General features: G+C 36.6%; 1 protein-coding gene across 1 annotated transcript in view; it reads left to right on the top strand.

The window, feature by feature from the left end:
* The window catches only part of LOC114052190 (ATP-binding cassette sub-family A member 3-like), a 193544-nt gene that overhangs the window by 88268 nt on the left and 92029 nt on the right, over positions 1 to 13247 (top strand). The window contains exons 13-17 of the mRNA XM_027874667.1: positions 3369 to 3523; positions 4057 to 4212; positions 4584 to 4794; positions 7089 to 7239; positions 9122 to 9220. Coding sequence (XP_027730468.1) covers positions 3369 to 3523; positions 4057 to 4212; positions 4584 to 4794; positions 7089 to 7239; positions 9122 to 9220 — 772 coding nt within the window. The remainder of the gene's footprint in view (positions 1 to 3368; positions 3524 to 4056; positions 4213 to 4583; positions 4795 to 7088; positions 7240 to 9121; positions 9221 to 13247) is intronic.

The raw sequence follows: 13247 nt of genomic DNA, 5'->3' as shown, positions 1-13247 counted from the left end.
CTGCCCATGATTCAGTTTCCTGAGGCCTGCTCCAGGTTTGCTGGGGCCCCCTCTTTGCTTTTGGGGCCCACAGTGAACTGTACTCCTCTCCCAGCCTGGCACAACATTTCCCATCAACCATCCAGGTTGTCTTGGGCTGGAAATTTGTTTCACTCTGCCTTTTTGTGGGTTCTGCTGCTCTAGAATTCGTTTAGAGTTATTTTTTACAGGTATTTGGAGGGGTTTGGGGGAAAGCTCAAGCAAGTCACTGCTTTTACTCCGCCATCTTGGCTCTGCGCCCTTTTCATCAAGGTTTAGTCATTTGCAAGATATCTATTCCATTTTGTAGGGGAGGCATGACAGATTTATTGTTTGATTAGTGTAGGGGACTTTCAGCATAGAATATCTTTCCACAAATCCAGCATGGCAACTCATCTATGATTTAGTCTTAGAGAGTTGCGTGGGAGCACTGAGAGGTTAAGCCATAATAACATAGGTAATGGCTGTCAAAGACAGGACAGTATTTCCTAACTTTGAACCTAATCGTCTATATACTATACCACACTACAACCTCTCACTTTGTTCCAGATGCTGTGGTCACTAGCAGTGACCTCTAGATCAGAACATAAAGGAGAACAATAACCTCCACAGTCTCACAGCCTAAAAGCTAATTTATTTGTTTCCTACATATGACTTCCTTGCTCCTGAGATTTTTACATATTCAATTCCCTATAATTTGAGGAGCTCCCCATCTCAGCCACCCTATGTCTTAGACATTATTTAAAACTTTCATTTGTATCATCTTCACAAAGAAAAACTTTTAAGAAACACCCACATAGCCGCTCCATAGTATAGCACGTGCAATATTCAGTACCCATAGTGCTCTACTTCTCCACCAAGAGACATTCATCATTTCTCACAATGCATTTCTCACATTATATTCATATGTCCCAGTTGGTTCATGATTTCCCAGTCAATAGCACCTATTTTGTTTTCAATATCTTACTAACACAAAAAGTATTATTATCAATATTTATATATATAAGGGCCCTGTCTTTTTCTGTTTGATTTCCTTTGGGTGCAAATCTGGCGCTGAGCTAAAAGAATATGAGCAGTTTGTTAACTTTTCTTGAATAATGACAGATTGTTTTCCAGAATGATAAGAACTTTTGTGTTTGGCTTGCTCATTCATTTTGAGCTTATTGTTGTATTTGGTCTAAATCTAATATCTGCCAAACTTTTCCTATTTTCCCATTAATTCATATTCAGTATCTCATCTTTTCTTCATACTCTCCCTATCTACTGGCTATGTCCTCACTCTCTACAAATGTGCTCAGGTAGCCCCTAGCTTTAAAAAATTTTGGAGGCAGCGAAGTGGCACAGTGGATAGATTACTGGCCCTGGTTCTGGAGTCAGGAGGACCTAAGTTCAAATCCAGTCTCAGACAAGACACTTGACACTTTCTAGCTGTGTGACCCTGGGCAAGTCACTTAACCCCAATTGCCTCGCCAAAAAAAAAAAAAAATTTGCTTAATCCAGCCATCCCCATGTTGTATATCTCCTTTTCTTGCTGCTAAACTCCTAAAAAGAATTGCCTTTACTCATCGCCTTCATTTCTTCACCACTTCACTTCTCAACCCCTTGCTTCTGACTCTGCTACTCTATTGTATTTACTTCAACAAAAGTCACTAATGATCTCTTAATTCAAAAATAATCTTCATCCTCTTTTCTTTTTCTTTTAGATAAACTTTCTTATCTTGCCTTTCATGATACTGCTCTCAATTCCTTTTCAATCTCTTTTGCTAGTTTGTTATCCTTCTCCTACCATCTAAGCATGCATGAGCAACCTCCAAGTCTAAGTCCAAGCCCACTTCCATTTTCTTTCTACACTTTCTTCCTTAGTGACCTAATCTGCTCCCAAGGGTTTAATCACCACCTTAATAAATTCAAATTTAATATATCTCCCTTGAGCTGCAATCACATGTCTCCCAACTGCCACTGGATTTCCTTCCCTGAGTATCATGTGCACACCTCAAATTCATCATGCCCACAAGTGAACTCATAAATTTCTTCCATCACCCTTCTAATTTGACTATTTCTTGTGGTGGTGCAATCATCTTTCCAATCACCTAGGTCTGAAACCTTGGAACCATGTTAAATTATTTACTCTTTGTTACCTTCTAGTGCCATTCCATCGCCAAGTCTTGTCGTTCTACCTTTGCAACATTTTTCATATCTGTCCCCTCTTCATTCAAACAACCGCCACCATAGTTCACATCTTAATTACTTCTCACTTGAACTATTACAGTCTCTCTTCTCATCATTCCATCCTTCATGCAGCTGTCAAAATAATTGTTTTAAGATTTAAGTTGGATTTGGTCACTCTGCTGGGTTCAGAAATTTTCAGTGAATTCTTATTGCCTTAAAATAAGGTGCAGACTTTTCAGCCTGTCATTGAAAGTCCTTTATGATATCATTCTAGTTCATCTTTCTGGCTTTATTTCATATTATTCTTCTTCATGTGCCATACTTTACAGCCAAACTGGGCCACTAGCTGTTCCCTAAGTTCAATGTACTCAATGCACTAAGGATACAAATAAGAAAAAAGAAAGATAGCCTCTGCCATCAAAGAGCTTGTTATTTTCTCCCTCCTGCCTCTACACCCTTTTCAAACCAAGTGTGTCCTCTATGGCTTCCTCTCCTCAGTACACACACTTCTGGCCCTATTTGGACCTATTATAGCCAAAGTGAAGCATCTGAGAGGTGGGAGGGGTGGGAGTAGAAAACTGGCCTCTTTACCAGCATTTGGCCCAGCCAGTCCTCCATTTAGCTTGGGTGAGAGGGTGTGATCCAAGGCAACAAATATGTATATAACCATTAACAAAGAAAGTGGAGTATCAAGGATATGTTTTTCCTACCTTCGTGCATTTGCACAGGCATACCTGGAACGCGTACTTTACAGATCTCTGAATTTCAAAATCTTTCTCTTTTATCTATGCTCAGTCCAAGTGCTACCTCCTGGATGAAGCCTTCTCTAATACCCCAGCTGAAAGTCTTTTCTTCACATATGTTTCCCTAATGTGTTTTCCCTGGATCTCTCTTTTGTCCATATCATTCTCTTCCACTTTTATTGATCTTCATTCGTGACAATTCCCCCAGTAGAATAATCTCCCTGAAAGTAGGGACTATATAATTTTTTATTATCTCCAGTACTTAAATCATTATCTTACATGTAGTAGCATTAAATAATTCTTTATTGAATCAAATTGGTTAAAGTAGAAGGGATTCATTTAGTCTGATTTCTTATGAGAACTTGAAAACAAAAGTTCTGTTACTTCTGAGCTATAAGCTATAATAAGCTTCTGAGATATCTTTTGGTTGGTCCTCAGGTCTGTATCCTCCTACAAGTGGACAGGCGTATATCAATGGCTTTGAAATCACAAGGGAAATGGCTGAGATCCGAAAAAACCTGGGTTTATGCCCCCAGCGCGATCTCTTGTTTGATTACTTGACTGTATCAGAACATCTTTACTTCTTCGCTATGGTAATCCAAAGAGAAAATTTTTTTCTCTGTTCACATGCTTGGGAGTGATGGGTCTAAGAAATAGTGCCCTTAGAATGACCCAAAATAGTATTCTCGTAGATTTACAGCTGGAAAGGAACTTAGAAGCCATCTAGCCCAAACCCTCTACAAATAAATAACTGAGGCCCAAAGGGGTTACTTGATTTTCCCAAGATTTAAAAGGTAGATCCTTCAGGTCCAAATCTTGCACTCTTTACAATGTATAGCACTACCTTAATCCTTTTAAAACAAAATAAGATCAGTGGGGAGAGAACATCTGAAACTAAAGTTGCTCTAAGTTGTAGCAGTGTAGTTGAGTGGGAAGAGTATTTGGATCAAGCGTTAGAAGACAGATCCCAGCTCTGTCACTTATTGAGCACTTTGCTTTTATGGACCTTAATTTCATCATCTGTCATATGACAGTAAATTATCTCTAAGGTCTCTGCTAGCTCTGACTCTTAAGATTCTTACTCAAATTTAGAAGACTACTTAAATGTTCTCTCTTGGTGTTTTAGCTGAAAGGATTTTCTAAAAAGAATTTAAAAAATGAAATTGATCACATGTTGAATATTTTTAACCTGGAAGAAAAGCGAAATGCATTTTCAAATTCACTGAGTGGAGGGATGAAGCGCAAACTCTCCATCAGTATTGCTCTCATAGGAGACTCTAAGGTAATGAATCTGGTCTAAATGATCCTTACTGTTGTCTAATTAGAAATGTTAGCTTATGTAAAACTTAAGTGAGATATTATAAACATAATCCTCTAAAAAGGACTTCCTAAGATATAATCAGTGAAGAAAAATAATAATGGGTCTGATATAAGGTTATGGGATTGGTGTGGTAATAAGGTTTCCAAGGACTAGCTCTGACTTAGCCTGAACTTATCTGAAGTCAGACAAACGACTCAACCACTTTTTCTTTTACCTTAATCAGAAAAACAAATACAAAGCGAATCTCAGCTGGGCTCCATGAATAGTAAGAGATTCCACATATGATATAGCACCAGTTACCAATGTCACTAAGTTCTCTTTCTGGCCTGTAGGTTGTAATGCTAGATGAACCTACATCTGGTATGGATTTGATCTCACGAAGGGCTACCTGGAATCTCCTTCAACAGCAGAAAAGTAGCCGTACCATCCTGCTGACCACCCACCATATGGACGAGGCTGACTTGCTGGGTGACCGCATTGCCATTATGGCCAACGGAGACCTGCAGTGCTGTGGCTCTTCACTATTCCTCAAACATAAATATGGTCTCTCTAGTTTTCACCCCCTTTGATCCTACCAACATTACTGCTGCCAGACTAATCTTTCTTAGTTATGATTTTCATAATGAATTTCCTCAGTAAAACTAAACTAAAAATTAAAATGGTTTCCTATTTCCTATTGTTCATATTTAAATTTTTCTGCCTCACTTCATCTTCTGTTAACTGACTCCATTTTAACTCTCCAAACTTATTTACCACTGTTTTCTGATATATGTACCCTCTACTCTAGTCAGGCAAACCATATCACTAGCCCACAGATAATATCACGCTCATTTCCACCTAATGTATAGAATGTACTATCATGTCCAAAATCTCAGCCCTTTGTTTTCCCTGGGTAGACTAATTCAAATACTCACCTTAATGAAAGCACATGGTTTGCAGATCACTTTCATTTTAGTTCCTGAAATGTGCCAGCATTCTTTTTGTAACTGATGGGGACAGGAAGTACATGGCCTACTTGTGAAATCATTGCTCCAGAAGAGCTCACAATCTAGTTGGAGAGGCAAGACCCATAACAGTTAGAATATATTGTATAATTAAATGTTTATATTGTTTGTAAGATTTTTACAAAGAAGAAGATCTTTGTGAACTGGAGTAGTAGAGTAAGATTTTCTATTGGAGATGAGACTTGAACTATAAACTGTAGAATAAATGGTGTTTGGGTTGTCAGAAGGGAGAGGAGGGCATTTAATAAAGAGGAAACAATGTAAACAGATGAATAGAGGTGAGAGAGGTCATGGTCTGTGAGTAAGGAAACCAAGCTGGAATAAAGGGTTCCTAAGGGGGAACAGTGGAAAATAAGGGTAACAGAAATAAAGTAATAGAAATCTAAAGCTAGGTTATGACAGACTTGAAATGTAGATTTGGATTTTATTTTATTTTATTCAGGAGGCAAGTGTGTGTTTTTAAGTAGAAGAGACATAGTTAAATGTTCTTTAAGGAATACAAGATTGGTTACCAAGATAACCAACTGATACCATTGGTAACCAGGAGAAGGAAGAGAAATGAGTAAATGATAACCCAATTAGTGCTAGGTATAGGCATAAGCCCCTAAGTTTAGGTGGTATAAGAGCAAAAAATATTGGAAGATTAAATATAAAGATTTGAGATGATGCCCTCATTCTGTAGATTTCGGTTTGTAAAGTTACTTTTTCAAAGGCTGTTTTCTCCTAGGTTTTACATCTTCAATATGTGTAATTGCCATCAGGTCAACAGTGGTACCTGTGTTATGGATTATGTATCCCATGATCTGAGTGCCAAGACTTTCCTTGTGTTTTAATATGAAAAAGAAAATTATTATTAAATTATTGCTATTAAAATAACACATTTTAAAATCTATGAATTAGAAACAGTTATTCCCAATTAAAACCAAGATTTAAAGAAATACAACACATATATATGAAAGTCAGGGACCTTCTCACCAATCTTTTACTAATATTAATCACTATTTAATCTAATTCTGTTTTAGATTTAGAACCTTATTAGCATAAGTTTTGTATATGAAGTCATGAGAATGTGAATTCCCTAAGGAATAAAGTATAGAGAGAAAATAGCAAAGGGCCACGAATTTAGCCTGAATAAATACTTATTATTATGACATAAGAGGATGAAGGAAAAAAAAAAAGATGGAGCTCTAGAAAAGGTAGAAAGAGTATTAGGGGAATAAAGGAAAAGAGAATTTCCAAGAGTGGAGTGTTCAACAATACTTAATCAAAGCATAGGTGAAGGAGAATGAAGATTATGAAAAACCTTTTGGATTTATCAAGAAGGTCACTGCTGACCTTTAATAAAGCAAGTTTAAATTTAGTGGGACAGCAGGAAGCAGAATGGAAGCTATATTACAGAAACTTTTCTTCCCAAAAATTCCATTTTCTGCTACTTCTAAACCTAGTCCCAGGCATCAGATAGATTATTACTCCCTGAGAGAAATTACTATGAGAAATATTTGTTCAAACCCCCAAATTATCTTCCCTACAAATGTCTTTGGCCTTTACTCCAACATTTAGCGATTCTAGGGTCTCATACCAAGAGTTTTCCTCACCTGCTTGATTATATACTCATGAAAATACTCTTTCGAGGTTAGGCCCTGTGTTTAACATTCACCATCTGAGAAGACAAAAATTGAGAGTAGCATTTAGAGGCTCTAGGAAAAATCTTAACAATTGTAGCCAAGTTACATATGACTCTCCAGTTACCTTTTCCATTGGAGCTGCCATATATGGTCTATCAAGGGTGATAGAAAAAGTAAAGCTTTCATTTGATTTTTAAAATTATTTCAGGTGCTGGATATCACTTGATCATGGTGAAGGAACCTCAGTGTGAAATAAAGAAAATTTCCGAACTGATTTATCGCTATGTACCAAATGCCACAATGGAGAGTAATGTTGGAGCTGAGTTATCATTTATCCTACCCAAAGAGAATGCTGAAAGGTATGAATCCAAAAAGCGTTGAGCTGATGATATTCATACTTTAATTATTTAGTTACTTTTCCTGTATTCCTTTCTCCCCAAGATGGCACGCAATCTGATATAAGCTCTACATATACATTCCTATTAAAACATTTTCACTTTAGTCATGTTGTAAGGAAGAATTAGAACCAATAGAAGGAACCACAAGAAAGAAGACACAAAACAAAACAGAAGGAAAAAAATAGGAAATAGTATGCTTCGATCTGCATTCGAACTCCATAGTTTTTTCTTTGGATGTGGATAGCATTTTCCATCATGAGATTTTTGGAGATGTCTTAGATCCTTGCATTGCTAAGAAGGGCTAAGTCTCTCAAAGTTCTTCCTTGCACAACGTGGCTGTTATTGTGTACAATGTTCTCCCGGTTCTGCTTACTTCACTCAACATCAGTTCATATAAGTCTTTTCAGGTTTTTCTGAAGTCTGCCAGCAGCTGCTAAATCTTGTGTTATCTTGATTATGTTTCCACAATATTTGAATTGTTTCTTTCTGGCTACTTGTAATATTTTCTCCTTGACCTGGGAACTCTGAAATTTGGCTATAATATTCCTGGGAATTTTCTTTTTGGGATCTCTTTCAGGAGGTGATTGGTTGATTCTTTCAAGGACTATTTTATCCTCTGGTTCTAGAATATCAAGGTAATTTTCCTTGATGATTTCTTTTTTTGTGAGGCAGTTGGGGTTAAGTGACTTGCCCAGAGTCACACAGTTAGTAATTATTATGTGTCTGAGGCCAAATTTGAACTCAGGGCCTCCTGACTCTGGGACCAGTGCTTTATCCATTGCAGCACCTAGCTGCCGCAATGATTTCTTGAAAGATGATGTCTAGGCTCTTTTTTTTTTTGATCATGGCTTTCAGGTAGTCCAATAATTTTTAAATTATCTCTCCTGGCTCTATTTTCCAGATCAGTTGTTTTTGCAGTGCAATATTTCACATTGTATTCTATTTTTTCATTCTTTTGGTTTTATTTTATACTTTCTTGATTTCTCATAAAGTCACTAGCTTCCATTTGCTCCATTCTAATTTTTAAGGAATTATTTTTTTCAGTGAGCTTTTGGACCTCCTTTTCCATTTGGCCAGTTTTGCTTTTTAAGGCATTCTTCTCCTCGTTGGCATTTTTTAAATGCAACACAAATTATTTTATTATAGCCATAAAGATGTATAAGGACAGAGTATTTACAGACAGGTATTTGCAGGCATATAAATTATATATAGATTCCAAATTCATCCATTTTGCTGAAGATCTCTCCAAGCTGCATGCAGTTGTCTTGGTTACCCTAGTGCCAATTATTTCTGGTCCATGGCTTTCTGTCAATGTTCATAAATTTTTTATTCTTCTCTTAATTCCACCTTGAATAGTAAGGACTAGATCCTAACTGTCTAGCCAAGCTGTTTAAGAAAGCAAGTCTTTCCTGGTCCCCAGATACTAGTGCTTCTCTTTTTCTGTAAATATTCTCTCCCTCTACAACAGTGCCTGACTTTTCCTTTGATGAGACTCAGTCCATTTGTCTTTCCTGGATGAGACAGTGGTGACATCTCTTTACTCATTATACAGTTACCCTTAACCAGGTGTAGCCATTATCCAGCCTATTCAATATTACTAGCTTAGGTAGTTGGTTAAGGTAAGGTTCCACCAGAATTGTTTATTATCTCCTTCTCCTATTATTTCATTACCTTTCTGGCTTAGAATGGATGCATAAACTTCAAGAGTATTATAATAAAGAACTAATTCATTAATTTGTCTATCCTATGAGGGGAAAAATTAAGAGACTGTGACAAAATGTTAGAAATGCAACTAGAATGAACCAGAATGGCACGTTTTCTTTCTCTTTGCCATTTCTTCTAGGTTTGAAGAATTGTTTACTGAATTAGAAGAGAATCAGAAAATGCTAGGCATTTCTAGCTATGGGGCCTCTGTTACAACTATGGAGGAAGTCTTCCTTAAGTGAGTAATTTGTGGGTGTAGCCAAGAAATCAAGCCTTCCCCCCGCCTCCTGAATCATATATGGATTTAGGAATAAATCTTCATCTAACTGAAACCAGAGTAATTTAAAGTATACTGATGTCATGTGTTAATTTTATCTGAAAAGACAAGTATTGGAAATTTAGTTCATTAAGTTCCTTTCCCCTGGAGTGGGAGGTGTTATAGGAGAAATATCACCTCTTAGAGTTCATGTGGTAGGTTACTGCTGCCAAATAAATCTACCACAAAGCAAAGGTTAAAGGTTAAAAACTTGGTGTTATTATACTTAAACACAAGTTTAGGAGGTAGAAAAATAACACTGAATAAAGATTGGAGTTTCTGACAAGCCTTTAGAAAGACAATTACATCAGACATACAAAGAAATAATTTTTGACATACAGCAGTCTCATGTATCCTCGTAAGCCATAAAGTTGAACAATCCTAAACAGAATCATAATCTCATATATCTCCTAAGGAAACAGACCTGGTTAAACAGATTCTATATATAAACTAAGTCAAGTTAACAGATTAAACTACATTTAGGGGCTTCATAGTGGGCTGATTGAGAGGGGAGATTTATATGCCTCAATGTTAACTACAGAGTTAAAGCCAGTTGGTATCCTTCCTCAAAAAAGGCAAGTCAAATTATTTGGGGAAACCTTGACTCCCATTTCGGCTCCTTATCTGAGGAATATTTGAGGTCTTAAGTAAATTTTTACATCCCATGGGACAGGTTTCAGCCAGCTCAATAAACTTCTAACTAGGAGAAATAGCCTTAATCTACCCCCCAACAATAAAAATTAATAAAAGAAAGTCAAAATCTAAAATTCTCATAACAGAGTGAAGTGTAGAACTTTTAGAGAAATCAGAGCTCATAAAGTATGAAAAAAGTGAATTATGAGTTGGCAAATCTTGTCCTTTCTGCCTCCTCACATCTTACCTATGTTCTCTTTTTTCCACTCACATGACCATCATCCTACTTGAGGCTTTAATCACTTCTCACTTAAACTTTTACATTAGCTTACTGATAAGTCTCATGGTTCAATGCTTTCCCCTATACATATACATACATACATACATAAATACACATGTGTACATATACATATATACATATACATATATACATATACACATATATTTTATTCCCCATACAACAAACCACCAAAATAGTTTTTCTAAAGCATATTAACCATGATAGCCCAAGTAGTCAATAAATGCCAGTGGCAATTACTCTGAGAATTAACATAAAATCCTCTGTTGGTCATTTAAAGCACTTTACAACATGGCCTCACCTTACCTTTCTAGCTTTCTTACATATTTCTCACTTCCACACACTCTGGGTCCAGCCAAATTGTCCTTCGTGCTTTTCTTCACACACAATATTCTATCTCCTGTCTGATGCCTTTGTACTAGATGTTTCCTATTTCTGCCCAGAATGTACTCCCTCCCCACTTCTGCCTCTTGGAATGCTCAGTTTTCTTCAGGATTCAACTCAAACCCCACCTCTTCATGAGGCTTTTCCTGGTCCCATTTTCTGATTTGTGTATACCTCTTTGTGTGTTGTCTCCTCTGTTAGAATGTAAGCTTCTTGACAGCAAGGACTGTTTTCCTTTTGTCTTTGTATCCCCAGTGCCTAGCAAAGTGCCTGGCATTTAGGTACTTAATAAATGCTTTTTGATTGATGATTAACTCAGATTATGGAGCTGAATAGTGCAGACAGTTGGGAAAGCTTAAAAGCAGGAACAGCTCAGGAAAGTTGATCTTAGGAATATGGCTGCCTGGGAAATGAGGATTTTAGTACATGGAAATTATGTGAGTAGGTGAAAGAAGCTATTGAATTAGAGTTTGGATAGCCAAGTAGTTAACTGCAACCAAAGTTCAAAATGTACTAGAAACATGAAGAGAAAACATATCACTTCATTTGTAGCTATTTTTTTTTAAAAAAAAAGCTATAAGTTAAATAACTAGGAAATTAAATTTTAAAAAGACCCTGAACTCTCTGTGTAACTATAACTTTCCTAATTTGTAGGTGGTTTGTGCCCTGAGGTTCTCTTGCACTGTGTTAAGGGGCCCCCTTTGTCTTCTTGAGTTGACATATTTTCTGGACACACTGGACCCGGAGTATGCAGGAGGCCCTAAATGTGCCAAGGATAAAGCACCCCCTTGAGCTGATAAAATTTGTTTTTTGAACTCCAAGCTGGCTCCCTATGTCCTTGACAGTCAAGACAGGCTCCATTCAGTCTGCACCAGACTGAGAAACTGTTTTGTGCAGCTGGGACCCTTGTAGATAAGCAGACCATCCTTTCTTCTTGGACTTACAGTTCCTAAGGGAAAAGAATGCTGCTTTTACCATCACTTTTTGCCTTCCCTTTAGGAGATGATTAATCCTTTTCCCCTCCCCTATGACTTCCCCTTTGCTCAATAACTTAAAACCCAAGGTTTTCCCTGCACCATTGGGCTCCTTCGTATAAGAAGTTCCCACATACGTATACCTTTTTCTTGTAATAAATCCAGTTGCAATGCGTGTCTTGTGGACTTTTGATACTGTTTTTGGTTAAAAACCTCTAACCAAATATTTGGTATACCCTAACCTGATGGCTTAGAATATATTTTACTTGTGCCTTACATGAGAGGAGGTCAAAGGACAGGCCTCGGAGAGTGGAAAGTGGCCATAGATAAATCCAGGAAGCATTCTATTTGGGGGGGGGGGTACCATAGGAATTTCATCACTATTTTAGATATATTGGAAATAGAGATCTGGGACAAAAGGTCAAGTCTGGGAGCCAATAATATGAAACTGACAGTGGAAGCCATGAGCGTAAAAATAGATATTCTGGAAAACATTATTCCTGATGACAGTTTGCTAGGTCAGAAAACTATAGCTACCAATTATGCCTCTCCTCTACATGTGTTCATATATGTAAATATATGTATATGTATGTATATATACATGTGTGTATACATATACATACAACCACCTACTATGTATGTATATATGTATATATATAATCTCATTAAACTAAACTATAAACAAAGACTTTGAGACTAGGTACCATGACATATTTCTTTAGGGATCCTAGAATATCATGCACATACTAAGTATTAAAAAAAATTTTGATTGTTTGATAATTAACTACCAATTTTCCCTAATTCATTCTGAAGGTAACTTCAGCCATTCAATTTCAACCAGGAAAATTTAATTTAATGATTTTCTATTAATCATTCAACTCAAGGAAAAGTATTTTTCCAAACATTAAACACTGAAGTGGAATTTAGATATTAAAAATAATATGAATAATAATAGGTAGCATGTATATAACATTATAAGGTTTACAAAGCACTTCGTAAATATTATCTCATTTTATCCTTGCAACAACCTGAGGATATAGATGCTATTATTATTCCCATTTTATCAATAAAGAAACTGAGGCAAAAGTTAAGTGATTTACCCAGGGTCACACAGCTAGTAAATGTCTCATCTTTTTGACATCAGGTCCACCACTTTATCCACCATGCCATATAGTTGCCTCAGTATTATTTAGGGGAAATAAAAAATGTCAAGCTATTTAGACTTTCACTCTACTTTTCTCAGTAATTTGGGCAGGTTCCAAAAGAACAGCCTCTAAGTCTTTTAAATAGAAATTTGTGTCTAGGTTGGTCTTGAATTAACCCTACTACTACATTCATAAATTCATTACTATGTTCCTGACGGATAAATTAGTCATCTAACCTTTCCTTAAGAGTTTCCACTGTTCTGCTTTGGGACATCACTAATTATTAGAAAGTTTTTGCTTATATTGAACAAAAGTCTACTTCACTGTAAATCTTGTCAATAATCTTGGTTTTGTCCTTTGTAACTACATAAAAAGAGATTAACTCCATTTCTTCATAACAGCTCCTCAAACATTTTAAAACAGCTTTTATGTCACATCTGAATGGCATTCAAAATCCTTCATAACCTAGCCCCTTCCTATCTTTCCAGTTTTCTTATAACTTATTCCCTACTTCG

Source organism: Vombatus ursinus, unplaced genomic scaffold (genome assembly GCF_900497805.2).
Source record: "Vombatus ursinus unplaced genomic scaffold, bare-nosed wombat genome assembly UNPS02014807.1, whole genome shotgun sequence".
In the NCBI taxonomy this organism is placed as follows: domain Eukaryota; kingdom Metazoa; phylum Chordata; class Mammalia; order Diprotodontia; family Vombatidae; genus Vombatus; species Vombatus ursinus.
The sequence above is the reverse complement of the archived record's forward strand: the minus strand, read 5'-3'. Positions and strand labels throughout refer to the sequence as shown.